This window comes from Neopelma chrysocephalum, unplaced genomic scaffold, assembly GCF_003984885.1.
Source record: "Neopelma chrysocephalum unplaced genomic scaffold, ASM398488v2 Primary Assembly neopelma1_252, whole genome shotgun sequence".
NCBI lineage: Eukaryota > Metazoa > Chordata > Aves > Passeriformes > Pipridae > Neopelma > Neopelma chrysocephalum.
The window spans coordinates 1039336-1065698 of NW_020897914.1; the positions used below are offsets into that span (position 1 = coordinate 1039336).

General features: G+C 50.6%; 2 protein-coding genes across 5 annotated transcripts in view; one reads left to right on the plus strand and one right to left on the minus strand.

Moving 5' to 3' along the window:
* Window positions 1-5082, minus strand: part of THAP4 (THAP domain containing 4) — a 20439-nt gene extending 15357 nt beyond the window's left edge. The window contains exons 1-2 of the mRNA XM_027703951.1: window positions 4967-5082; window positions 2978-4131 (exon numbers count right to left, since the gene is read on the minus strand). Of these exons, the coding sequence (XP_027559752.1) occupies window positions 2978-4131; window positions 4967-5043 (1231 nt within the window). The 5' untranslated portion in view covers window positions 5044-5082. The remainder of the gene's footprint in view (window positions 1-2977; window positions 4132-4966) is intronic.
* Window positions 5083-5767: 685 nt separating this feature from the next.
* ATG4B (autophagy related 4B cysteine peptidase) lies at window positions 5768-26126 on the plus strand. 4 transcript variants are annotated; one of them, XM_027703954.1, is made up of 14 exons: window positions 5814-5823; window positions 11291-11389; window positions 11842-11913; window positions 13998-14096; window positions 14578-14679; window positions 15110-15182; window positions 15796-15875; window positions 19164-19360; window positions 20358-20436; window positions 21133-21278; window positions 21914-21970; window positions 22440-22533; window positions 24375-24480; window positions 24594-26126. In XM_027703954.1, exons 1-13 carry the CDS (start codon window positions 5814-5816, stop codon window positions 24446-24448), a joined length of 1182 nt encoding a protein of 393 aa, XP_027559755.1. In that variant the 3' UTR covers window positions 24449-24480; window positions 24594-26126. The 4 variants fall into 4 exon arrangements, with proteins under 4 accessions (XP_027559754.1, XP_027559755.1, XP_027559756.1 ...); XM_027703955.1 differs by having other exon boundaries at window positions 24747-26126; XM_027703956.1 differs by having other exon boundaries at window positions 24750-26126.
* The last annotated feature ends 237 nt before the right edge of the window (window positions 26127-26363 follow it).

The window sequence follows — 26363 nt, forward strand, 5'->3', positions numbered from 1 at the left end:
CACACAGAACAAGACAAACAGACAGCACTTGTGTAGCAGAGTTCAGTGCTGTTAGAACAGTCTGCCCTTCCCTAGGATACTGGGTCCCTATTTGCTCACTGGCTCTCCCTAATTTCTCCCAATGCATTCTGTTTTTCTCCAAGCTGCATCCAACACCACCCTGCCTGGTGCACTGTGCCTGACAGCATTCCCCAACCTTTGGTCCATGCACCTCAGAAGTAGCCCAGGAAACAGAAGGAAACATTTTCCTACCAAACAAGCGACTAAATTCAAAGTTCAGATGGAAAGGGCCACCGTGGCAGCCTTGCTGTGCAGGAAACAGCCTGGGGCTTCTCCTAAAAGCAGTTAGTTGGTACCTCTGGTAGGACAGGTTGGGAAACACACATTGTGACAGCTGGAACAGGCCAGGAGCCACTCACCCAGCCTGAGTCACCGGGCCTCAAGCGTGGCTGGCAGGGACTGCTGTGCAGCAATCCTGCAGAAACCTGCTCTTCCCAGCCGGCTGTAGCTTGGATACAGCCAGCAGAAATTTATTTGTCTCATTAGAGGAAAGTATGTGTGAGAACTAGCACCAAAATGAAGTTCTGCTTAGTGGGTGTGAGCCTAAAGCTTGTTTTTGTGCTCGGGATTCTGTGGTAGTGGCTGAACATAAGGCAGCAGCAAAGAGAGGTCCTGCAGCACATGGAGCTGGGATGCAGACAGGGAACAACCTGCATGGTCAGTCCAGTCAGGTGCTTCACTGACACTCCCCATCCCCAAGACACTGCCTTTAGCTGGAAGGAAATGATGCAGGTCAGGTTCACGGCTAAAACCATCACCTCAACAGCACATCAGATGATTCGCGACAACTGAAACGGAGCTAATAACAAAGACTATAGTTATTATCAACCTAATATGCTACCTGACTGTATTTTTATGAATACCAAAAAGCCTTTCTTCCATTCAGCCTTGTATTACAGCAAAACTCAGTGTCTGGGTGTGAACCAGGCTCTGCCCAGCAGCAGCTGGCTGCACTTCATCAGCTATTTTCACTGCCATAAACTATTTCTATGACCACACAAAAAGCAGTGCAAGGCAGAGGAGCACCACGATTAAGCTAAAAAAAAAAGAAAAAAATAAATAAAAAAGCCACTCAGCCATCAACAAATGCTTTAAAAAAGTCCCCAGCCAAAGGGTTCCATATAAACTTCCCATCCCACCGAGCTACAATCACCAAAGCGGTTCATTCTCACACACTGATCTCCAGTTTAGTTGATAAGAGATGGCAGAACAGGTAAAAAATTGGTCAAATCATTAAAAAAAAAGACATCTTCCTTTAGAGAATAGAATATGTAACTCATTAAGAATATCTTCTGTAAGAACATAAAATTCTAACTTCTCAAAGACATGTATAAAAACATCAATCTCAGGAAAGAGGAGAAAAATCTCAGCACTCACCAGAATAAAGAAAAACATCCTTAAAGACACTCTTCCTGCAATTAGTATCTCATTGATGGTATTCCAACAAAGCTAGACATCCTTTTCATATATATAAAAATATATATATATATATATATGAACAAAGTTAGACATTCTTTTCCATATATATAAATATATATGAACAACTATGGAACCTTGAAAGTTGTATTCAGTTATTTTCTTTAGTTTGACACCAAAACAATACAAAAATGCAGACCAGAAGATACAAACAAGACTAGGCTGATTTCCCACATGGAAAAAACCCCCTTCTTTTCCCTCCTCAACCCAAATCCAAGTGTGAGTTTTCCCATACTTTGGAAAATTAGATGCATGTGGGAAAAGCAGTATTGGGTATCGACCTTCACAAATTTTATCAGGGTCTGCTTTCTTACACTTCAGTGGGGACGTTGGCTGTGCTGTAACAGCCTGGAGGACGTGCCTGTCTATGCCACCATCACCTTTCTGACTGTGTCCAGTGGCTCCAGAGGAAGCCATGAAGTTTTTCTCCTAAAGGAGAGGCAAGAATTAACCATCAGGGGATGCCCAACCCTCCATGGGCGATGACTTCTTCAAGCAAGCCCCATGTCACAAATCCTTCACGAGGCAACCCAATGTTTTCTCAGCAGCCACACAAACACCAAACATCATCAGATGGTCCTAAACTCTTGCCCCAAACTGTACTTTGCAACCAGAGTCACTGTGCAGAAGTTGTACGTTAAAAGACGCTTTTTCTTGCAAGAAAAATGGTTATGGCCCAATTCGACTTCCACACGACAAACTTTTTACATGACCTCGTCCCTCATGGAGTTTCCCTATGCTTTCAGGTGTTTAATCATTATTTTTTAATTGATAGAGAAGTCATTCTCCATTCCTTCCCATTTTATTATCCATTTCCTGACTTCTTCTGCCTTCTGAAGGAGGAACTGATCAAAGTAAACACAGACATTTGCTCATAAATCACAACCTGGCTGTGTATCACAACATATTGGATACCTCCCACCTCACTTATATTTCCTGTATCCCTGGTGCTGAGTGCAGTGCATGAAATCCAAGATCAGAAGTGCTTCTTACATCACTGGAGAAGATGACAACAGCTTTCCCAGATATCTGCTGCCACGACAGCTCATTAACACACCCCAAAAAAAAAAAAAATCACCAGCACGCTCCAAAGGAAGAAGGCAAATCCTAACAGGTGCCACTGAGTCTCAAACAAGTTAGAATAACACAGGAAATTAAAAAAACCCCATAAATTCATCAAGAGAGTTGTCTGCAACACCTCAACCTAACTTCCCATTCCACATCTTGGAAAGGTTTGGCATATGAGAATTAACTTGTGTACCCCCAAAAGGAATTCTTTCACCTGCATCTGCTGGTCTAACACAGGCTACCACTTCTCCTTCCCAAAATGTCCCTTGCTCATAATGCCTTTTCCCCATCACACCTCTACAACCTCCAATTTTAGCAGCCTCTAAGAAAAGGCGGGATTCTGCCTCAACGCAGCACCCCTGGGAATACTGACCACAGTCCTGGGATAGCAGGCTGTTCAAGTAGGGGAAACTGATCCGCTTCAGCTCATCCAGCTTCTCCTTCAGCTTCCTGACCTGGCTGTCAGAGCGGCTGATCCTCTGCCTCAGAAGCTTCAGCTCTCCGTTCTTCTTCTCCACCTGCTCCCGCAAGCAGCACACCTGGCTCTTGCTCTGCCGGGAGGAGAAGCAGTACGAGTGCAGGGAGTCGATGAGCTTGCAGGCCCCCGAGGCCGACATGATGACCTCGTTGATGGACATGGGGTTGGCGTCCGTGTCGCCCTTGCGTCCCACCACGGCCTCGGCGGCCGGGCGCGGGGTCAGGTCCGCCGGGGACGCCGACAGGCCCTGGGAGGGTTTCTGGGGAGTTGCGGTGAGGGAGGAAGTCGGGGACACTTCTGCTACGGCCTTGTCGTGTCCCAGGAGATGGCTGCTGCAGCTTGGTTCCACCTCTCTCTTTGGCCTCTTCCTTTCCAGCTGCTCTTTCGGGAGAGACGGCCTCTCCCTGGCGTGCTTGGAGGAAAAGCTGTACGAGTGGAGGGAGCCGATGAACTTGCAAGCACCGGAGGCAGGAGGGGTGAAGTCGTCGACCGACACGCCGCTTCTCTCTGCCACCCAGCTCCCCGCCCAGCTGCCCTTGGGACAGTCCTCCTCCACAGGAGACCTCTCGAGCTTCTTCTGAGCTCCAGGCTTCGCACCCAAACTATCCCCTAACGTCCTTCTCCGAGGGCCATCCAGCTGGCTGCGGAGGGCCTCCGTCTCCTCTGACATCGATCCCATTTCCACTTGCAGAGTCGCCTCCTCCATCTCTTCCTTCCCTTGCATCACCATGAAGTCCTGTCCAGAAGACGCGTCCCTCTGCGCTACCTCACCGCCTCCTTCCCGCGGGGCTTCCCCATCCCGCACCTGCCTCGCTATTTTCCTTCGGTTCCTGACATAATCCAGCTTGTCGTGCTTCTCCTCCGCGAGCTGGAAGATGGTTGGGACAGCAGTGGGCTTCAGCAGCCGGTGCTGGTCTTCCAGCCGCTTGGAGAAGCTGTCTTTGGTGAAGTGCTCGCTGCAAAGAAAGGAATACTTGGTGGGGGTCCAGTTGTCTCTCTGAACAGCTTTCAGCCACTGAATCAAGCGCTTCGAATCCTTCAGAGGGAACCTAAAAAAGAAACAAGACACGGGTTTCCATGAAAAAATAAGCCACCTTTGGGAAATCAGAAGGGCCAGTGCTCTTCGGATCACAGAATCACAGAATCATAAAATTGTTAAGGTTGGAAAAGACCTCTAAGGTGATCAAATCCAAGGTGATGGTCAGGTTTAGAAGGTTCTGGTGAAAGCTGTGTTTTGAGAGGCTCCACTCATTTGAAGATTTTTTTCACTTTGGGCTGAAATATTTGATATTCATTCCCTGCCTTAACAGCTCTGCTTCACAAAAAGCACAGGACTAAAAGGTGTTGTTTCCGTTTTCATCAGCAATCGACCCATTATTCCGCTCACCTCCCCCACGAGGAACACCCTGTCCACAAGGAAGGGGGATGTGACCACCACCAGAACACCCAGCTCGGCCAACACGCTGCCCCTCCGCTGCCTCCGCTGCCCGGGCGATGCTGACACCGGGTGTATTTAATAGCATTCAATAAGGTGTAGAAACGCCTGGAGTGAAAGAAAGCCCGAGCAGAGGAACCAGGCGCCGTTTCCAATGGGACTCCTGGGACAGGGACCTTCTCCTGGGGACCCACCCCAGGGAGCGATGGGGGGCCCGGGGGGCTCGCACGGAGGGGGCTCGTGGCGACGGGCCGGCGGTGGGGCCCGGGCCCCGCGGCCACGGGCGCTCCCGCTGCCCAGCCAGCGCTGAGGCTCCGGGAGCCCCGAGCCGGTTCCCCCCGAGGGAAACAAAGGGCGGCCGCTGCCGGGGGGGCCTGGCGGGGGCAGCGGGGCCGGGGAGCGGGCGGCCCGGCCGCGGCACCTGCACGGGCCGGGCGGGCCGCCCTTACCTGTGGAAGGAGACGGCTCCGCGGCGCGCCTTGCCCTGCCGGTTGGAGCAGTTGGCGGCGGCGCAGCAGATCACCATCTCCGGCCGCCGCCGCCGCCCTCGGCCGGCCGGGCCCGCCCCGGCCCCGGCCCCGCCGCGCCGCCGTACGGCAAGATGGCGGAGCCGGGTCACCGCGGCGCCCCTCGCCGCTGGGGAAGGGGTTTCTGTACGGCACAACATGGCGGCCGCCACACGGCCGCCGCCATTTTGGCCGAGGCGCGGCCGTACGGCGCCGGTGCCGCGGGGCCGGTGGGGAAGGAGGGGGCCGCACCCTGCGCCGCTCGCTTGCCTCCTCCACGCTGTTGGGCGTCCGCCTCCCGACGAGCCGCTCGGTCCGCGGCGGCCGAGCCGTCAAAAGCGTCTCCGAGAGGGGTGGGCATGGTGGGGGGGGTTACCTTCACCAGGAAGGGGGGGCGGGGCTCGGGCGGCTCCGTACAACAAGATGGCGGCGGCCGGTTGTCATAACTCCCCTAGGCGTACGTGTCACGGGCCGCGCCCGCCGGCACTCCACGCAAAGAGCGGAGCCATCACGGGTCACCCCGTCGTCCGGCCATAGCCCCGACTCCGCCGCCGCTCCGCTGCCTCCCCGCGCCCCGCGCTGCCGCTCCGTACGGCAACATGGCAGCCCACACCGCGCGAGGGGAGCGGCGCGGCGCGCCGGGCCGTGACGAGCGCCGCCGACAGCCAATGGGCGCGGGGGTCGGCGGCGAGCGGCGCTGCCATTGGCCGGGCGCGGCGCGTCGCGCCATCAGCCGCGCGGGGCCGCGCCGGGCACGGGTGTCGCGGGGCCGCAGCTCGGCGGGGCCGCCATGGACGCAGGTGGGTCCGGCCGGGCCCAGCCCCGGCCCGGCGGCCGCTCCCCCGCGGGACCCCCGGTACCGCCCGCACCGGCGGCCGCTCGGGGCTCGCGACTCCCCGGCACCGCCCGCACCGGCGCGGCCTCCCCGGCGGGCGGCGGAGAAGGCGCCGCTCGCCGCCCCAGGAGCCGCGGCCCTGCGGGGCCGTGCGGGGCCCGGCCGCCCCCCGGCGGGGCGGAGGGGTGGCGGTGGCTCCGTGGCCGGCGCAGGCGGGTCCCTCCTGACCCCCAGCACCGCTGGTGCCGCCGCTCCTCGGAGGTTCGGGGCTCGGCCTCCTGGTCCGGGCTGCCCGGGGGGAAGCGGGGCGGGGGCGGTGGCAGGGTCGTGTCCCTGTGCCCCGCTCCCCGTGAGGCCTCAGGGGCGAGCGTGCGGGTTGGGGGTGAGAGGGTGACTCTCGGGGGGGTGAGAAGGTGTCGCCGAGGGGTGGGAGGGCGACTCAGCCGCTCATCGCCCTCACCGAGGTACAGCTTTTTGATTTCTTACAGAGGAGGGTAAAAATAAGTGTCTGGCTCTGGTGTTGGGACCCGCTTCCCTCCAGCCTTGGTGCAGTAGCAGCTTCCACCCCCCTCCGCAGAGATAAGCCTTGTTCTATCCCAACAAACGCTTCCCTGTGCTCCGCGGGCTCCTCCTCCGCGTGTGTCCCGGGCAGCCCGCAGCTCCCGTCCCCCCGGGCGGCTGTCCCGGCTTGTTTCGTCCTTGGCGCTGCTGTTGTCAGCTCAGACCGGCTGAGAGCGTCCCGACTCTGCCGGAGCGTCCTTGGATCCAGTGTCACGCCTGGGAACAGGACGCCGTGCAGGGAGTGAACTGGCACACCCTGAGCGGGAGATGTGTTTGCTGTCCCTTGGTGTGATCGGTACAAGGGAAGGAAAGCCTGGCTGCGCTGGGCAGTGGGGCCGGATCTCCTCCGTGCAAAGGGGAGGCGCAGGGGGGTCTCTGGGATCAAGCCCCTCGGTGTCCAGCCCCCCTCCCAGAACAGTCATGGACCTGACAGGCAGACTTTGAACTGTTTGCTCTGGACGTCCAAGGAAGCACTATTCTCCAGTTAAATGACTTTTTTCCCTAGCTGTCCTTTAACTCCTCATTGGTGTTCAGATAATCAGGATTTGTCTTGTTTGAAAGAGCTTAGGGGAAATAGAAGATTTAATCTTTTGTCTGCAGAGGCCAGAAGGAAGGGTTCCAGCTGTTTGGTGTTTTTCAGCAATGAGTTTTACTAATGTAGTAAATTTACCTTCTCTTCTTGGCTCTCTTTTGAAATGTTCCACGTTCAGTAGCGTTCCTGCCCTCTGCATCAGCTGAGGGAGAGGATCATCCACCTCGTTTCTGACCCCTTTTTGGTGGTGTTCATTGGAGGCTGAAGGATTTGGGGAGGCACGAGAGCCAAGCCTCTGCAGAGAATGGGGGAAGCAATTTGGGAAGGGAGGTGTGGCAAAGCCTGGTTTTCCTTCGGTGCAACGCTCAAAACCTCCGCTTCAGTGTTTTGTATGACAAGGTTTTCAGCAGGCAGGCTCTCACCGAGTGGTTGGTGCTGTTCAAACCACAAGGAAAATCACCTGCTGCGTTTCTGTTTGAGTCACCAAGTCTTGACTGGTTATTTGTTTCCCAGAGCTGATGGAGAAACAAGTGGTGTTGGTGATGGTGAGGCAGAGGGAGCCGGTGGCTTTCAGGGGCTCTGTACTTGCTGTGAGCACAGGTCTGGCCTCCAGCACTTTGCAGAGTGACAGCAGTGCTCAAGGGCTGCTCCCACCCCCAGCTGCCTCTCCCTGTTGTTTGTTACAAGTTGGGATAATGCTTTTAGCTCGAGTGTTTCATTGTGCAGCTTAGGAATATAAGTAGGGAGGGAAAATTTCACCCTCTACCCTAATTCTGTGTATTTAGACAGTTGTTCTTGTGCTGTGTCAACATGTGTTTCTGTGAGGAAAGGCTGAGAGAGCTGGGGGTGTTCAGCTGGAGGAGAGAAGGCTCCAGGGAAACCTTAAAATCCCTTCCAGTGCCTGAAGGGACTCCAAGAGAGCTGGAGAAGGGCTTTGGTAAGGGCCTGGAGGGACAGGACAAGGGAGAATGGCTTCCCACTGCTAGAGGGCAGGGTTAGATGGGATACTGGGAAGGAGTTTTTCCTTGTGAGGGTGGTGAGGCCCTGGCACAGGTTACCCAGAGAAGCTGTGGCTGCCCCATCCCTGGAAGTGTCCAAGGCCAACTTGGACGGGGCTTGGAGCAACCTGGGATAGTGGAAGGTGTCCCTGCCCATGGCAGGGGTTAGAACTGGATGAGCTTTAAGGTCCCTTCCAACCCAGACCTTCTGGGATCCTGTGATGCTACAGAGCTTTTCAGTAACCTCACCCAAGCTCATGTTTAGTAAAGTGCTGTTGAAGGTCACTGTTATTGTGGGCACGTGCTGGGTGTGTCAGAGGTTGGTTCCTTGCTCTTCAACCATGTGCACAGAAGTGGAAGAGAACTCAAACGTTTCAGCTTTATCTTAGTATTTAATGTTGTTTGAGTTTGAGAGGCCTTTACTACTTAATTCCTTTAACACAGGTGTCTTCTGCAGTGGTGTTTTTTCCCACATCCCTGGGAGTGTTCCAGGCTGGATTGGATTTGTCTTGGAGCAACCTGGTCTAGTGGAAGGTGTCCCTGCCCATGGCAGGGGCTGGAACTGGATGATCTTTAACCTTCCAACCCAAACCATCCTGTGATTCTGTAGAGGTGTGTACAAAGCTTTGCCTTTTCTGCTGAGGCTTTCTAGGAGGAGAAGGTGTTCTGCAGATCCTATAAGTGGTGTGCCCATGGGGCAGAGATCCAGAGAGCCTCACATCATTCTCAGTGTGTCCAAGACCCCTAGAAAGCAAGGCTGCCTTTCTCAGGGTGAGCTGTGCAGGGCTGACATTCAAACTTTAAATCCATGTGAAGTTGAACTGTTGTGTTTGATGTGCAGCAGCTGCACATCTTTCTCTGCAGGAACTGCTGCTCCTCTGTCCTGGATACTCAGAGGTCGGTAATTAAAACAGACCGAGGGCTTTCTGAAGGTGAAGTTTTGGAGCACTGCCTGAGAAATGTGCTGATCTCACCCGGCTTCTGCAGCTCTGAGAGGAGCAGCTTCAAACAGGATTTCTGCTTGGGGAATTTCCAGGTTTACTACTTTTCAGACCCTTTGTCTCTGGCTATAAGAGGGAGAGAAAGGTTCCTGTGCCCACTGTGACACTTTGTGCCTCTGCCTGAATTGCTTGGGCTCCACTGGCTCGTATTTAGACCATCTGGGCAATAGCACAAGGGATACAGCTTGGAAAAGTGCTGGAGCATGTGAAGGTGGATGCTTGTAAAGGAAACACTCAGTGACCTCAAGCCTTGTGAGGAGTTTACTGCTGCCTTTATAATGTCCTTGATGTTAACTGGGAGCAGTCACTTGAGTTTGCCTCCCTGCAGAGGGGAAACCTGAACTCCTGTGTTTAGCAGTTGTGCCTTTTCAAGTAATTTCTCCCAAAATACCAGTGTGGCACTAATGTCTGGATGCACAGCTGGACACACACAGCCAGATGTTAGGCATTCAGCTGAAGGGCTGCAAGCCTGGGACTCTCATCCCAAATGTGCAGTGTCATGGCACATGTGATGCATTCCCTGAACACAGAGGGAAGCATCCAGTTGCAAATCCTGTCTTTGCTAAGGATCTGGTTGGTGCCCTGCAAAATGCGAGGCTGCAGAGGTTGTGACATTTGAGCAGGCAAGGGAATGTTGCTGAGGAGGAGAAAGAGGGATGGTGGGGCATTTGATAGTTCCTGTGTAGCATCCTTGTTTCAGTCATTTTCTTCAAACAATTTGGGGCTCCTGACAGAGAGATGGATACATGGCAAACTTGAGAACTGACAGACCACAAAATATTCCTTGGAGCTTTAAAACCTGCCTGAGAACTTCATGTTTTATGTTAAGATCGTATCTCTTATCTTTATAAATCTGGAAATTGGTAAACTTTGGGTAGTAGATGGGAAAGAAATCCTTAATTTCCCTGCTAAAGTTTGTTAGAGGAGACTGCAATAGTTTGCTGGGACATCTCTGTACAAACAGAATTGCTTTGCTTGGCTTGTGAGGAGTCACATCATGGGATGGGAATGGGAACGTGTGGCCTGTGCTATCCTAAATGTGCCTGAAACTGTCTTAAGGACTAATTCACCCCGGGAATGTGCTCCAAATCTTTTGGGCTCGACTTAAGGCAGAGTCTGATGAAAAGTTTTATTTAGGAGCATGTTGTCATCTCTATTGCCAAAGTTCCTGCTTAAAGAGTAGCTGGTCTTAGTGAGGGTGTCTTGCTGCTGCTACTCCGGTGTTTTCTTGGACAATTGGAATTCCAGGTCAGAGAGCCCAGGGGCAGAAGGCTGATGAGATACCTACAGGTGGCCAAAGTCTCTTGTGTAGCAGCAGGTGACTCCTAGGAAGCCAAAGGAGAGGTGTGTCACATGGAGGGGAGCAGCTTTCTCTTGTCCTGCTTTAAACTCAACTCACATTACTGCAGATTTTACTGCACTTGCTGTGAGAGGGATTTTTCAGTCTCTGCTTTAATAGTTACAGAGCAGTCTGGCTTAGCTCTGCTTTAAATTTTAGGTGTGGCTTGTTAAAGAATTGACTCCTGCAAAATCAGTTGGTTCATTTCCAGGGTTCCCAGGCTACTTTAAAGTGCCTGATTTCTAAACACAGACCTGGTGGAGCACAGTTCATCTGTATCTCCTGGTTTTTCCTCCCTGTTGCCTGTGCCTTGTGCATGACAGCTTAAGCTGCCCTGCTCCAAGGGCAGCCTGTGCTGCTGGGTTGTTCTGTCACGGTCCTGGAAGAGGATGGATATTTAGGCACTGATGGATGCTGTGCTGTGAAGGGAGCCAGTGAAAGGGGCAAGGTTTGCCTGTCACCTGTGTACAGGTACATCTGCACAGCTCTGCGTTCTTCACGTTGTGGGTGACACCTGTAAAGGCTTCTGCTGGGTTTGTTGCCTCTTGAGGAGGGACTGAGCAAGGTTTAGTTCCCATCTTAAGGTGATCTGTGTTTTGTGTGTCCTTCCTTCCAAATTTACATTCTCTGAAAGAGGATTTTGACCACTTGGCTCGCTGGAAAAGAGAACCTCAACATCATTGCTGATGACACGCAGGATGGTGCCTGTTCTGGAAAATGGTGTAGCTGCCAGCTGAAGTTTTGGATGTTTTCTGCCCCAGGCAGAACCTGGAGCTGGCCTAGCCTGGAAATCCCTCTGCTTTTGTGCCTGTGGAGCAGCCAGGAGCGAGTCAGGGCTGGGTCACCCCTGTGCCTCCCAGAGCTGTGGGTGCAGTGCAGCCCAGAGGCTCTGGGAGTGTGAGTTACGGGGCCACAGCAGCTTTGGTTCTGTAGCTTTGCCTGGTTTTTAAAACACAAGGAAAAGCTACGAAAGATCTGTAATGTCTCTTTTCTCTTTCCAGCTACCCTTACCTACGACACCCTCAGGTTTGAGTATGAAGACTTCCCTGAGACCAAAGAACCCGTCTGGATCCTCGGCCGGAAATACAGTGTTTTTACAGGTATTGTCATGGGCAATGCAACGTTCTGATGCTCCAGAGCACTTTGTTAGTGTTGCACTTGGGTTTTAACTGCCAGGCTTCTGTCTGTCTGGCCATTTCTGTGGACTCTGGAATGTTTCTGTGCAGAAAGTTACCATATAGTAGTTATTGGGACATGTCATGAGGGCTGGATGGTGGAGGCAGGGGGATACTCAGAGGAAAGAAGATGGTTTGCCTCTTCATAGTTTACCTGTGGCTGTAGTGTCTTTGGGTTGATTGCAGCTGTTTTGGGGGGAAAAGGAAGTTTTTTCTGCACAGCAGCCCTGCCCTGTTCCTCAGCCAGGCTCTCCCTCTCTGGGCTTGCAGACTGTGAGGAGCAGATGCTGCTGTCCTCAGGGAGGGTGAGTGGGAGGTGGGTTTGGCTGTGGTGGTGCCACCCTCACATGTGCGTTTTGATGCTGAACACCTTTCAGAGAAGGAAGAGATCCTGTTGGATGTGACCTCTCGCCTTTGGTTCACCTACAGAAAGAACTTCCCTGCTATCGGTATGTACTGTGGAGGAGTCTAAAGACATCCTGGAAATGTCCTGCTTATCCCTGACAAAACAGTCCCCACAAGCATGACGTTATTTCCATTCATAAGAATCTGAAATGCGCTTCATTTAATTGATTGGACACACTTTTGCTTATCTGATAATGAGAATTCCTCATCCCCTTGGGTATGAGGGATAGCAGTGGTTTCAAAAAGGACACAAGGAGGAGTTTGGGAAGCCTGCTCTTTTTTTTATGCAACTTGGGAAGATTTCTGTGCTTCATGCTCATCACATCCTACATCAGTCTAGTGTGAAATATTATTGAATAATGGTCTTGGGCCTGAAGTGGATTAAAATTATGAAAGCTACAGATGTGATATGGAAATTGCTGCTTTTGTGCATCTGCTCTAGACTGTGTGTGGGGTTTTGTTTGTGTGGGGGGTTTTAAATGCCTGAAGTGTCTGTTACACACAGGAGCTGTAGCGGATATGGGAAATTTTTCCCAGTGAACTCAAAGGAAGACGTCTTGGTTCCTTAAGATATTCTGCATGGCCTCTTCTGGGGTTTAGTTTTGTGTTCTGGGTGCAAGGTTTATCAGAGGAGATCTAAGAGCAAGGGGATTCCAAGGGGATCTAAGGCAAATGGGATTCCAAGCCCCACCCATATCCCCCTTCTGTCAGTGCCATCCCCAGCAGTCAGTGGGGTAGGAATATGGCTCAGGTTTGGAAAAGAGACTTCTTGGTAACTGGTCCTTCTGGCTTGTGCTGTTCTTTCCCTTCTGGTAAATCCTCTGCCTCACAAGCCCTCAGACATCTTTGATGCAGTTTAATTCCTTTAAATTCATGTTTGTGCACCACAGTTAAACACATGTTTGAGACTGAAGGGTTAGCACATATTGAACTGGCTTGCAGACACAATTGGGGTTTTGTGAGTCATTAAAGGCTGTGAGGCAAAGGCAGACACCATTTTCTGAGTCATTTCCCATTTACAGAATAAATATTATTTGCATATATACAGTAAACCTTTTGTAGTATTTTTCTTCTTCCAGTCATCCCTGTTGTTGTTTGTCACTTCCCTCTGTGCTTGCCCACTTAAATATTGTAAGGGTTAGGGGACTGTCTAGTGCTGATTTGGTAAAGCATTATCATTCTTGGAAGTTGTATATGTTATAAATTACTGGTGAAATCATGGAAGACAGCTGCTGAACATCCAGATGTTGATTAAATAGTTCTCTGCGTGATTTTTCTCCCTGTGGAGAGTAGTTGTTTAAGACTAAAAGACAGAAGCAGCATTACAAAGACTTCTGGCAGCTTTGCCCAGGCACAGCTGGCTGTGTGCTCGTGAGACAGCTCACCTGCTGTGGTCACACTGAATGTTTATCTCTATTATTTGTAGTAATAGCCAGAGCTGCAGTGGAGGAGCTGCAGTTTCCTTTGGAAGATCTGTCAGGGAAACGCTTCCAGCCTTGAGCTTTGTCTTGAAAGTCTTTGTCTCAGACTTTCCAGTGTGAGCTAATATCCAGCTTATTCTCCAACATGATGTAGGATGTGTCTTTTTTTCATTGCTGGGGTGGTTTTATCTTTTTTTTTGTCTGATGCCTTTTTTTTTGCCTAACTGCACTGTTCACTTTGGAATCTTAGCCTGTCATTGCTGCTTCTTATGTAGGAATTCCTTGGGACTGATTTGGTTTGCATGTTGAGTTGCCTTCTCAAGATGAGGATTGCAAGAGTCACCTGCAGCAGGCACCTCTGTATAGAGCTGTCTCTGAATGGGGCTGGGAGTCTGCAGCCAGGCTTAGAGGCTGAGAAATTCAGCTCTCTCTTGAGTTGTTTGGATTTCCCTTGGAAGTTTTTTCCACTTTCAGTTAGCATTAGAGGGGTTTGTTTATTTGCTTTTAGAGGATGCCATTAAGTCACTCATTGTTAACCACATTTTTGGTTCTCAGCCTTGGGTGTGTGAGCTAAGCTAGTCCTTATTCCCTGCCTCATGTCTCTGTGAGCCTGCTGCCCACGCAGACTTACCGTGCCTGCATTTCTCTCTCTCTCTCGGCACTGTTTTCCCCTTTATTCCATGTTTATTCTCTGTCCTCGTTTGCAGGAGGCACCGGTCCCACGTCGGACACGGGCTGGGGCTGCATGCTGCGCTGTGGCCAGATGATCTTTGCTCAGGCCTTGGTCTGCAGGCATCTGGGAAGAGGTAAAGCAGCCCACACTGATTTCCAGGGCCGTGTGCTCCCACAAGTGCAGCACTTGTAAGGACAGAGATGATGAGGGCACAGGAGGGAATTGCTGTGAGGGCTCTGTAACTTTCTCTTCAGTCTTCTCAAGTTCAGGGCTGTTGGGAGAGAAATCTACTGGGAACTCTTCAGCAGGTTTTTCCCTGTTTTCTCCAACTCTACATAGATATTTGTATTTTTTTGTAAATTTTTTTTAATTTTTATATTTTATTATTATTTGTTTTTCTGTGGGTGACATTCCTTTATCCTAGCTGTGAGGATGCTTTCTGTGCTTTTAAAATTAGTCTTTTACTGTTGGGAATGCCTCAGATGCCTAATAGTAAGGTAGCAATGTGAAAATCAGGTCAGTTGGTTGATGCACAGGAAGAGAATTGTTGCTTGCAGCCTCTAGTTGCTAACAAATAGTATGCTTTGTTTCATATATCCCATTTTCTGTCTTAGACTGGAGGTGGATAAAAGGGAAGAGGCAGATGGATAATTACTTCAACGTTCTTAATGCCTTCATTGACAAAAAAGACAGCTACTACTCCATTCACCAGATAGGTAAGAGGAAAGAAATGCTCAGAAGAAGCAAATGGAGTAAGGAAGGATCTCACCTCGATACAAACTTCCCTGAAAAATAAAAGAGAAGCTGCCTGTTTCCTATGGGGTGTTAAGGTACCCACAGCTTCAGTGAACAGAACACGGGTTACAGGGGTGGTTTGGTGATCAAAGACTCTGTGTAAAGCTTCTTCTGAGGCAACATTGCCCTTTGAACTTCTGTGCTGCTGCATTTTGGGGAAAGGATTTGCTTTACAGTCCTTCAGGATGAGCTGCTCACCCCCACCCACAAGAAGATCCCCCATGACAGGGTACATTCTGCTGATTCAATGTTTCCAAGTGACAATTCTTCCCTATTTGATACAAGCCCGCTGAGCAAGGGATGCAGTGTGGGTGAAATTACTTACTAATTTTTTTTTCCCTTGTGCTGCAGCCCAGATGGGAGTTGGAGAGGGAAAATCCATAGGCCAGTGGTACGGACCAAACACGGTCGCACAGGTGCTCAAGTAAGGGCTGCTTTTTTTCCTTTTGCCTGTTGAGCCAGGCAGTGTGGGGTCATTTGGGGTGTGGTACCTGAGCTTACAGGATTCTGACCACTGTGGGAGCATGGGCTGCCTTGACTAACACCCTCCCTCCTCTCACTGTTCTCCCCTCACGTTGGTACATGAGCAGGTTGTTCCCTGGAATAGGCTGGGATTGCTTGAAGGCAGCTTTCCCAGGTCAGGCCATAGGCTGAGTTAGCCCAGGCTCTGGTACAGGTGGTCAGGAGATAATGTATGGGAGGTCAAAGTGCTTTTATTTCACTTCTAATGCTGTCTCACTTTCTGGTAACCAGCAGTTAAGGAATTCCACTTGGAGATTGTATCGGGGCTCATGTACTTAGTAGCTGCTGAGGGGCAGATTAGATTCCCAGGTGTGATCCCACTTGCAACCTTGTTTATTCTTTATTCTTCAGGCAGTAATGAAGTCTACAACTCAGCCTCTATCAAAGCACACTTCATAGCATAATTGATTACACCAGTCTCTCCTAATCCAGTTTCTCCTCTCTGCTACCCCACCATCTTTGTCATGTAGTTGTATTAATTCTTCCTTACGTATTTCCTTTTAATTTTCCTGTAGAAAACTCGCAACTTTTGATACGTGGAGTTCCCTGGCAGTACATATAGCCATGGACAACACAGTAGTGATGGAAGAAATCCGTAAGTACCACACAGAGGTAGAATGTGATGTATCCTCTGGCAGCAACAAGCCAGAAAAAAGCTGGAGAGCACAACAAACGTGAAGTACATGTTCTGTCTTAAATTCTTCCCTGTGAGGGTGGGGAGGCCCTGGCACAGGTTGCCCAGGGAAACTGTGGCTGCCCCATCCCTGGAAGTGTCCAAGGCCAGGTTGGATGGGGCTTGGAGCAACCTGGGCTAGTGGAAGGTGTCCCTGCCCGTGGCAGGGGGTGGGACTGGATGAGCCTTAAGGCTCCTTCCAACACTCACCATTCTCTGGTCGCTGAAAGCTATGGCCAAGCATTCTGAAACCAGGTGAGAATTGCTGTTCTATGGCAAGGAAGGCCCTTGTTTGACTTTTGCTTCACCTGATAAAGCCTCTGGCTTGGCATAGTGGCCTCTCTATCAGACTTGTTTATGGCCACAAGTAGCAAGCAGTAAATGGCTGCTTCATCTCTCATATAATGGGTAGGATGTCTCTGCTATTAGGCAGGATAAGAAAACTAGAACAAATCACTGAAGGGAAAAGTGAACAAAACTGGCAGGGGGCAGGGATAAGAAGGGAATCCATCTCTAGAGTGAATCTCATCATTTTAAGGAGTGTTCACTCGTGGTTTCTTTTTTTTTTTCCCTTTTTTTTGTTTGGGTTTTTTTTGGTGCATCCTGCCCACAGGCTGGCTCTGGAGCCTGAGCAGGTCTTGATGCCCATCCTGAGCCTGCCTGCTCAGGCTGCAGCCCTGCAGTAATGAAAGCTGAGTGCCTGCACTGCTGGTTGCTGCAGCCCTGCATGGCCCTGGCCTCACCAGCCCTTCCCCTGGCTTGCTTTAGGCCAACTCCCGAGGCAGGGAGCTCACCCAGCACAAACCTTGCAGTGTTTCTGCCAGGGCAGTGCTCTGGAACAGCAGGTACAATGCTCTGGTGAGTGCTGGAGCTGGGGCAAGGTTACAGGTGAGGTTGTGGCAGGCATCATTTGGCTGCCACAGAACCAGAATCAACTACCAGGCAATTTACCCCTGGAGTGCAGGACAATCATGTTACAAAGCTCCATCTCTTGTCAGGTAGCTCAGTTGGAGCTGACTGAGAAGTGCCTGTCTGACCTTAGCTGAAGGTACATGCTGATGTCCTTGGCTTAAACAAGGGCCAATTTAAAAACAGAAATTGGATTTATCTTTCATCTTTAGCCTGAAAACATCGCTTGTAGAGCTGAAGCGTGCTGGCTGCGAGGCTTGGGTGTGCTGCAGGCTCTGTCTGTGTGGCACTGGCTATTCAGCACTGATGCTGCTTCAAGTGGTGTGTCCGTACTGCTTGTCATGGGCAGGGCGTGTTTGTTTTCCTCAGATGTGGATCATAATGTATCTGTACAGGGCCTGAAAGTCACTGTGTGAGTGGGTCTGATGTGTTACACGTCTGTAGGTTTGTGTTAGATACCTTGTGCCCCAGACACTGACGATAGAAGTCATGTTGTTTCATACATCCATTAATTTGGTCACTGATAAGGTTAAGCCAAAGGTTCACAGGAAATGCCTTTTGCTATAGCATTGAGGAAACATCCACCTTTATCCCTTCTGAGGCAGTGTTCCATCAGAAGGGGGCTCTCAGTTGGGCATTGGAGGATCCTGTGCATCAGAAACATGATGAGACTCCAAGGCAGTACCTGACAGCAGCAGCCACAGCAGGAGAGGTGTCATGTCAGATCTGTTGGAATACGTTTGCAGTAAATAGTTTGCATCCAGCTGGGAAGCTTTAGGCAAGTTCTGCTATGCTCTGCCACCATAGCACTGCAAAGCCTGCCAAAGACCAAGGTGAATTTAGTCTGTGCCAAGCTCTCTGCTGCTTAAACTGGAGTTAAATATGTTCGCACCACAGTGCAGGATTGCCAGGTGCTTTGCCTGATGAGGAAACCTGCAGTGACACCCCATGCAGCAACAGCCCTGGATTGGCAGCTGATTTCAGATCACCGGGACAGGCAGGCTACTGCAACAAAAGAACCTGTTTTAATAGGAGAAATCACTACTTAACAGTTTCCTCAGGACCTCTGGTAACTATGTCTGTGCATGAGATGCACACGTACACCTTCTCCCTTCTTGAGGGACAGGACAGGGAGAAACTGCAGACATCCGTGCAGGTTGTCTTTCCTCCTAAGGCTTTAGATCAAAGTTGTATTTATTTTAAATTTGGGTGTAACATTGCCCTTGTTCAGCTGGGTTTGAAGCTCTCAGTAGTGAACAAACACCAAGGTGAAATGGCTGGTGATTAAGGTGTTTGTTTACATTGTGTCCTACCTGCTAGAGTGTCCTGGCCTTCAATTTAGGCCAGGAATAAATTAAATGAGCCTCTGGCATTTTGTCTAATTGCCTTGGCTTCATGATTAAAGTGCTGTGGGTTTCTTTGGAGTTTGGGGTTTTTTCTTCACACACCCAGCAAGTAATGAAATGGGCCAGTGAGACAGGTAAGCTTGGAGTTGTTTCTGGACCAGAATTTACATAACCTGGGTGCATTACACAGCACCTGGCTGTGTGTTTGTCAAGCCTGTAGAATGAGGATGCAGAGTGCTTATGTCATGTGTATGCCCCGAGGAGTTCTGCTGCCCCATATCTTAGAGGCAAAGCTTATGCTGGAATTGCAGAGTTCAGTGACAGTCCTGCTTTAGGTCTGTGAAGAGGCTGCTGAATGATCCCCAGCAAAATTTGTGAAGGTTAAAACCTTTAGGAAATTTAAGTGAACTTAGGAAAATTATAACTGCTCTAGACAGATGCCATGTTTGTATCTTGCTACAGCAATTAGTTACAGGAGAACATTTCCTGTGTTAAGCCATAACATTGTCCTCATGCAGTTCATTCACATCCTCTGTGAATTCCTCTGGAGTTGGACACTCCGGACTTTTCTCGTTCTGCCTACAAGCTTTGTGAATTCAGGACTGTTGCCTGACAGCCTAATCAGCTCATCCAACCTTGTTGGCACAGGTGCTTGCTCACCTTGTGGAAGAACTGGCATTTTTCACTGCCCAGCAGATGGTAGCTGTGAGTACAACGTGCTCTGGCGTAAACTTGGTGTGAGCTTGGCTGAAAGGCTGAGCCCTTCAGCAGCCCTGCAGGGAGTGTACACATCACACAGTCCCAGCACTGGGCCTCTGCAAGCTTTTCTCGTTGTTTTTAAGTGCTGTAGGCTTTTAGAAAATAGCAGTTGTTGATCAGAGCTTGACTAGAACGACTCAAGGTCTGGAAACGGAGGTGATTCCTGATGCTCTCTGCTCCTGTTCCCTTTCCATAGGGCGGCTGTGCCAGTCCAACTTGCCGTGTGCTGGAGCTGCAGCATGTCCTGCCCTGGAGTCAGATGTGCTCTATAACGGGTACCCAGAGGAACCAGGGGTTAGAGACAGGCTTGTGCTGTGGAAACCACTGGTGCTGCTGATACCTCTCCGCCTCGGGCTCACAGAGATCAATGAAGCCTATATTGAAACACTAAAGGTAGGGGATTTGGAGCTGAATTCCTGGTGGGGTGATGCTTAAGGATCCTGTTGTGAATTAAGTAATTATTCAGAAATAATTGTCCTATTTGCAAAGAAAAATATGTTGAGAGACAACTCATGTCAGAGGTCAGGATACAGGTTCTTGCAGGCTCTAGTCAGGAAAATGGGGTGGGGCTTGGGGAGTTGTGCCTTTTTTAGGTTGCTTTTTTTTCTTTTGGGGATTTCACTTCATAGCTTGGTGTCAGTGTTTAGATAGCACCAACCTGCTGAAGCATTTGTTCAGCACAACTATACCCTGCTTGGTGGTAACCCGAGTGTTGGTTAATGCAGTGTTGGGCACTCCCTGTGGCTCTGAGGCTGGAGCTGGTGCTGCAGACTAAGGCCAGGAGCTGGCAGGCAGTTGCAGGTTGGAGTATTGAGAAGCTGCAGAATCAAGGGTGTGCAGAGTATGTGCACAAGACAGAGTGCACATTGTCTTGCTGTCCTTGTGCTGGCAGGCTCTGAGCTGTGTGGGTAAGACAGCTCCAAATTCCTGTGAGGTTACTTCCCTTATCTCAGTAGATCGTGCTTGGATGCTGCAGGTGGATAAGGAACTTAAACTGTTTCCTGAATGATTCTTCCCTCCCAGGAGCACTGTTGCAGCCTGATGACAGCTCCAGGGATCTTGCCACTGACGGCAGCAGAGCCAGGACTCACCCGTACTGAGTCCTGGAGTAGTGCAGCTTCTTCCATTTGGTCCACCTCTGTGTTCCTGTCAGCAGGAACTTCAGTTGGAAGTAGTTTTGAGCTGTTTCCATGCTCCTAGAAGGCCCTGTGTTGTAGCCTTCTACCTTCCTGATGGAGCTTCTCTCCAGAAATGGCTGGTTTTGCTGCTAGAGTTGCAGATTCTCTGTGTCCCTGTCCGTCTTTCTCACTGCATTTTTGGATGTTTGCCTTTGTTCCCACCTGCTGTCTCACTGTCTGTCAGCTGTGTGGTTTCTGTGTTGCTTTTCCAGCACTGCTTCATGATGCCCCAGTCCCTGGGAGTGATCGGAGGGAAGCCAAACAGTGCTCACTACTTCATTGGCTATGTAGGTGAGTGCCCAGAGGACTGCAAAGGCTGTCCAAGCATCTCCTCCGGCTGCTTGTGGGGTGCACAGCTCTCCTGCTTGGCCTGTGGGGCGTGCTGCAGGGTTTTCCTTCCCTGCTGGAAGCATGGAAGGCTGCCGTGGGCCGAACCTCTCACCTGAGTCATGTAGATTTGAACACTGGCCATAAACTGGCACTGTGTAACACTAATCCTGTCTGTAAGAGGAGTGCATAGAACCTGCTTCCCGAGTTCAGAACTGATCTCCCTCTGGGGCCTGGCTGGATATAACTGTCCTTTAGGGGACCCTTCCTCAAACCCTACAAACTGTCATTGCTCTCCTCTGGTTTTCTCTCTCTGCCTGAGACCTCAGGTTACTTGTGCTTTAGATTTCTGGGGTCTACCTGAGCTTACCCAGGACCTGGGAAGGGATGAGCAGGGACAGTACCCAAACAGTGCCTGTACCTCGATCCCAGGGGGTTGCTGTGGAGTGGCCACTGTGGTTCTGGCAGCTTGCTCTGTGCCTGGCTGAGAAGCATTTGGGGAAGTGGCTGGAAGCAAGTTGTCCCCAGAAAGTGGCTTTCTCTGTGTGGTTACAAGAGCTGGCTCTGCCATTGCTCTTACTCTTTCTATCTCACCGCTTCTCAGAGACCAAGATGCTGGCATGGTTCTTCCTGTTGATGTGTCCTTGCCTCTCTGTCCAGGCGAGGAGCTCATTTACCTGGATCCCCACACCACGCAGCCGGCGGTGGAGCCCGGTGACAGCGGCTGCCTCCCCGACGAGAGCTTCCACTGCCAGCACCCTCCGTGCAGGATGAGCATCGCCGAGCTCGACCCCTCCATCGCCGTGGTGTGTTCCTGTTCCCCGTCCCCCAGGGAGCAGTGCTGGGGTCCCTCTGTTCCACAGCTCTCTCCTTCCCCAGGGAACTGGCAGAGGCAGTGGTGATGGGTGGGCACTCTGCAGTGCTGTGCTCTGGTCAGGTGCTGCCCTGGGTTTTGGTGACAGCGGTAAAGCAGCTCCTTGTGCAGGAAGCTGTCCCAGGGAAGTCCCCCTTGCATGGCAATTAAATGCCATTCCTCCTGGGACTGTGTCCTTCTCTCAGGTTTAGTCTGGGCTTTGATTCCTGTCTTGATGGGCAGATCTGCAGCTACTCCTGAATCCATGTGAGGATGCACTGTGGCTTGTTTTCTGTTGAGCCTGAGATGCCTGCCCTTTGTTTCCATGGGGGTTGTTCCTCCTGGTTTTCCTTCTGCGGTAGAGCAGCCATTAATGATTCCAGCACTTGGATAGCCTGGTCACAATCAGCCTTTGTGGAGTGTTCACTTAACACAGGGTAGTGTCATGCATGGTTTTAGAGCAAGGCAGCTGGGTGTAGATAACTGCTCACAATCCTGATCATGTTGCTTGGCATTAATACAGGGTCTTAGGTCTGAAATAATCAATCTAAAATATAGAAGGATAAAATCTTTTTCTCTTCTTTTCAGGGCTTTTTCTGCAACACAGAGGCAGACTTTAATGACTGGTGCCAGCAAATCAAAAAGGTTTGTGTTTATAGATTTGGTCAGACATTGGAACAGGCTTCCCAGGGAAGGGGTGGAGTCACCATTCCTGGAAGTATTCAAAGGCATGTGGATGTGGCACCTGGGGACATGGATTAGTGGTGGTGTTGACAGTGCTGGGTTAACAGCTGGACTCAGTCTTGGAGGTCTTTTCTAACCTTAATGAGTCTAATTCTACTCTTACTGAAAGGAGTATCAGGTGTTGTCTTGTTGCCAAACCACTGCACAGAGACCATGTTCTCAGCAGCATGATCCCCTTTTAAAGCATATTAAAATAGTTTATTAAACTACCAAAGAGAGCATAGCTCTGAAATTCTGTTGGTGACACAAGTAAAAGATTTGAAAAACATTTTTCCAGCTGCAGTGAAGTGCCAACAGATCGTTATAACCCCCTAAAGAGCCCCAGGAGTGCAGAGCTGTTGGTTCTCATGGCTCTGCTCTGTCTCCACAGCTGGCCCTGGTCAGAGGAGCACTGCCCATGTTCGAGCTGGTGGAACGCCAGCCCTCGCACTTCTCCAACCCCGACGTCCTGAATCTCACACCAGGTGAGGCCATGCAAGAAGGGAGGGAGGGAGAGCTCGGGGTGAGCTGGTCCCTTTGGTTTCCTGGAAATTTTGAGGTTGCACTGTGGTTTCTGATATGTTCCTGTTCATTCCGGAGTTTGATCTGGGGTTCCTGGATCAATTGATCTGGTTTTTTTGGCTTTCAACTAGTGGTTTGCAGATCCCAGTGTCTCAGGATGATTTTTAGAACGATTCTGTGAATGGTGATAGTGACTGAGGAGAAGGAAAAACAAGCTGACAGGCTGTCACAGTAATGTGAATCTAGGATTTCTTAAAGGGATGCTTGGAGGAATCAAAAGGGTCCATTGAAAAGGCTGAAAGCTGAGTAGTTATGTGATGAAAATGGTCCAAGACAGGGCTGGTCACACTTAGTTCCAGCATAAGGCACTCCTTCCTGCCACGTACCACTGCCAGTGTGAGAAGGAACAACTGTTGGCCACTAATCTTGACTGTCAGGCTCTGCTTATCTTGTTCATAACATGCACAAACATTGCAGGAGATAGAGAGGCATTGGCAGCTTCTGCCAAGAGCAGTGAGTGTGTGTGGGCAAACCCACCCTGACACCAGGCACCAGGCTGCCTCCTGCACCTGCATCCTGTGCTTCCTCACTGTCTCTCTGTAGCATGAACTTTCAAAGCCTTTCTCATCACACTGTCCTGTAAGAGTGCTCGATTCCCTTAAGCTGCCAATCGACCCTTGCCTGTCTTAAATTGTCCCCAGTTGTTGCCTTTCCTACTCTTAAAAATGTTTTTGTAGTGGACTACTTGTCCTTCTTCCTCTTCCCTGGCTTGTCCCTGGCCATTCTGTTTGGCTTAGTCCTGTCCCTCACTAGGAGGAGTAATTGAAGTTGGAGCCTGTTCCAGTGCCTAAAGGGGCTCCAAAAGAGCTGGAGAGGGCATGCAGTGACAGGACAAGGGAATGGCTTCAGACTGCCACAGGGCAGGGTTAGATGAGATAGTGGGAAGAAATTCTTCTGTTAGGGTGCTGACACACTGGCACAGGTTGCCCAGAGAAGCTGTGGCTGCCCCATCCCTAGAAGTGTCCAAGGCCAGGTTGGACGGGGCTTGGAGCAACCTGGGCTAGTGGAAGGTGTCCCTGCTCGTGGCAGGGGGTTGAAACGAGATAATCTTTAAGGTCCCTTCCAACCCAAACCATTCTGACATTCTGTGACTGTCCAGCCTGAGTTAATACAGGTTTCTCCTTCCTCAGTTTGCCCATTGGTCTCACTTGAATTTCTCCTGTGCTAAAGTTGCCTCCCCTTAGGCGTGAGCTCCTTCCTCACTATATATTGGAAGGATGGACAGGAGGGATCAACTACACTACCTTTCCTCATAAAATGGACTGTACAATTGCTTTTGGGAGAGTGCATGTTGTATAATCACATTCCCTAACAGTTGTACCAAAGGTAACTACAGCAGAAACAATTCTCCAATACATGGCAGGAATGTATCCCTTAATTGGGCCAGAAACCTTCATGGATATTAGTCCAGACCTGGGCAAGTTCTCTTTATTTTGAGCCTCTTGAGGCAGAACAGTCTCCTGCTAATGCAGAGTTGGGGCACAGCAAGGTTGTACTGAACAGTCACAGCAGAGTTGGTTTTGGGATCTGTGAAAGGTGATGCACTTCTGTGCTCCATATAATTCTCTCCAGTGCATTTTCCATGCCCGTGACGTGTTCTCATCCTTGCTCAGAGCCTTCACTCGGGTATGTCACTGAGTCTTGGAACTTGTGGGCACTTGGCACTCAAATTGTGATGCCCTCCAGCTGCTGGTCTCACAGTCAGGGTGTCCCACGGAGGCAGTGCTTTCTTCTTCTCTTCCAGACTCCTCCGATGCCGACAGATTGGAAAGGTTCTTTGACTCAGAAGATGAAGACTTTGAAATCCTGTCCCTTTGAAAACAAATTGGAAACTGACTCTGCAAATTTGTGTATGTGTGGGGAGAAGGGGGGAGGGAAGCTCCTTCGAGAGCCTGGGGCTACCGGTTTTCAATAGGCGCTTGCTGCCATCCCCGCCTCTTGTCCATCCCGGCATTCCGTGCAGCCTCGGAGCAGAGCGCGCAGTGTCTGCGGTGGGATGAAGAACCAAGTGGGTGTTACAGCCTTACTGGCTGCAGTCAGAATTTCTCAGCAGCAAACAGTTGCTGGAAGTGGATGCAGTGGTGCTTAGGAGTTCAAAGCCTATCTGTTACATCAGCAGGTCAGCTGGGCCTTCCAGGGGAGGCACGGGAATCATTAGAGCGCCGGATCCTTCCGTGGGGACTCCCCGCTGAAGCTTAAGTAGAGCCCACCCATCATTTTGCAGGAGAAATGTCCAGTTAATGCCTTTAGCAGCTTCTCTTCTCACTGGCCAACCTGGACTGCAGCTCACAATGCCAAGGAACAGCAGCCACGTCCCACAGACAGCTGTGAAGCCTCCGGAGTGCAGATCCCTACGGCACAACTCCTGTTCATGCTCTGCAGGACACAGCGCTTCCTCTCCTGCTCACACCCTATGGAAAGGGCATTGAGGGAACTTCCAAGTGACTGGGAATTCAAGCGAAGGGCTGCCTGGGGGAGTGTGGAACAGAGCTGTGCTGCTGGGGAGCAGCATCTCAGTCCCAGTTTAAATAACAGCAGAGAGAAAGGAAGAATAGAAAATGTGCGTGTTGCTCAGTGAGTCAATCCGTGTGCTTCTACAATGAAATAATCTCTACAGCAAGTACCTTAAGGAAAGCTGCTTCGAGCAGAGAACTGGATTCCATAGGCCTGGAAAGAGACCCAGCTGGGAGAGGTGAAACAGGACAGCGGAGATGTGCCGGGCTCCTGCCTGTGCCCTCGTGCGCTGGCACAGCGACTGTGGAGTTAATCCTGTCGTACCAAAAACGTGAGCTGTGAAACTCCTCAAGGTGCCCTCGGTGCACTGATCAGCAGTTCCTCCAGCTACTCCTGTCAGACATTCCATTTCCAAAGCAGAAGAGGCACCTGAAAGTCGGTAGGATTCCGAGCTGTTGGTACCTTGACTCTGCCTGCCCCCCTCCCTGCAGAGTGTGCACAGAGGTACTGTAGGAGCCAGCCTGGAGAAACCCCTGTCAGGTAATGATCCCAAAAGGGCAGAATGCCTTGAGAAGGTCCAATTATACTGGCAATTTTAGCTGCTTTAAGGTGGTAGCTCTGCCTGGGGCTCTTCTCCACACAGAGAAAGGTGGAGCAGAGCTGTCTCTGTGCAAACTGCAAGGGAAGTTGCTGCCATAGTTCCTTGGTGCATGCTGTACACTGCAACCCCGTTCACAAGGTTTGTGCATTCGGGTTTGGAACCTGTCAGATGATGGTGGTGTGACCAAGGGTGGTGCCACCTGGGTAGAAATGACCCGTTTCCCCTGTGACTGACCTACTGATGCTCTGTCCCTGTGCTATCCGAAAGCAGAGGTTTGAACTGGGAACCACAATGCTTCTGTCACTAAATTATTATTTGCTGCTTTCTGCCTGCTTCTCCTCTTCTCTCATGTAGTCAGGGGAAGAGGCAGCAGAGGAAGTGGGGCTGTGCTCCATTCATCTGCTTTCAATTTCTATCTGAATAAACAGATCTAAAATCTTTGCCTGTCCTAATGTCCTTGCACGAGTTGAAGGAGGTGGTGGGTGGCATTCCAGTGACCCTGCACTGTGACAGGGAATGCTGTAACCAGTTTCAATAACCATTATTCCTGTTTTGCCATGCAACAGCAGGACACAGAGCTTTAACTGGAAGGCTGTACACCCTGTTGGCACGGGCAGGTCCTTTTCATTGAGATCTCATCACTCAGGACACATCACCCTCTTCATCTGTTCACCAGCA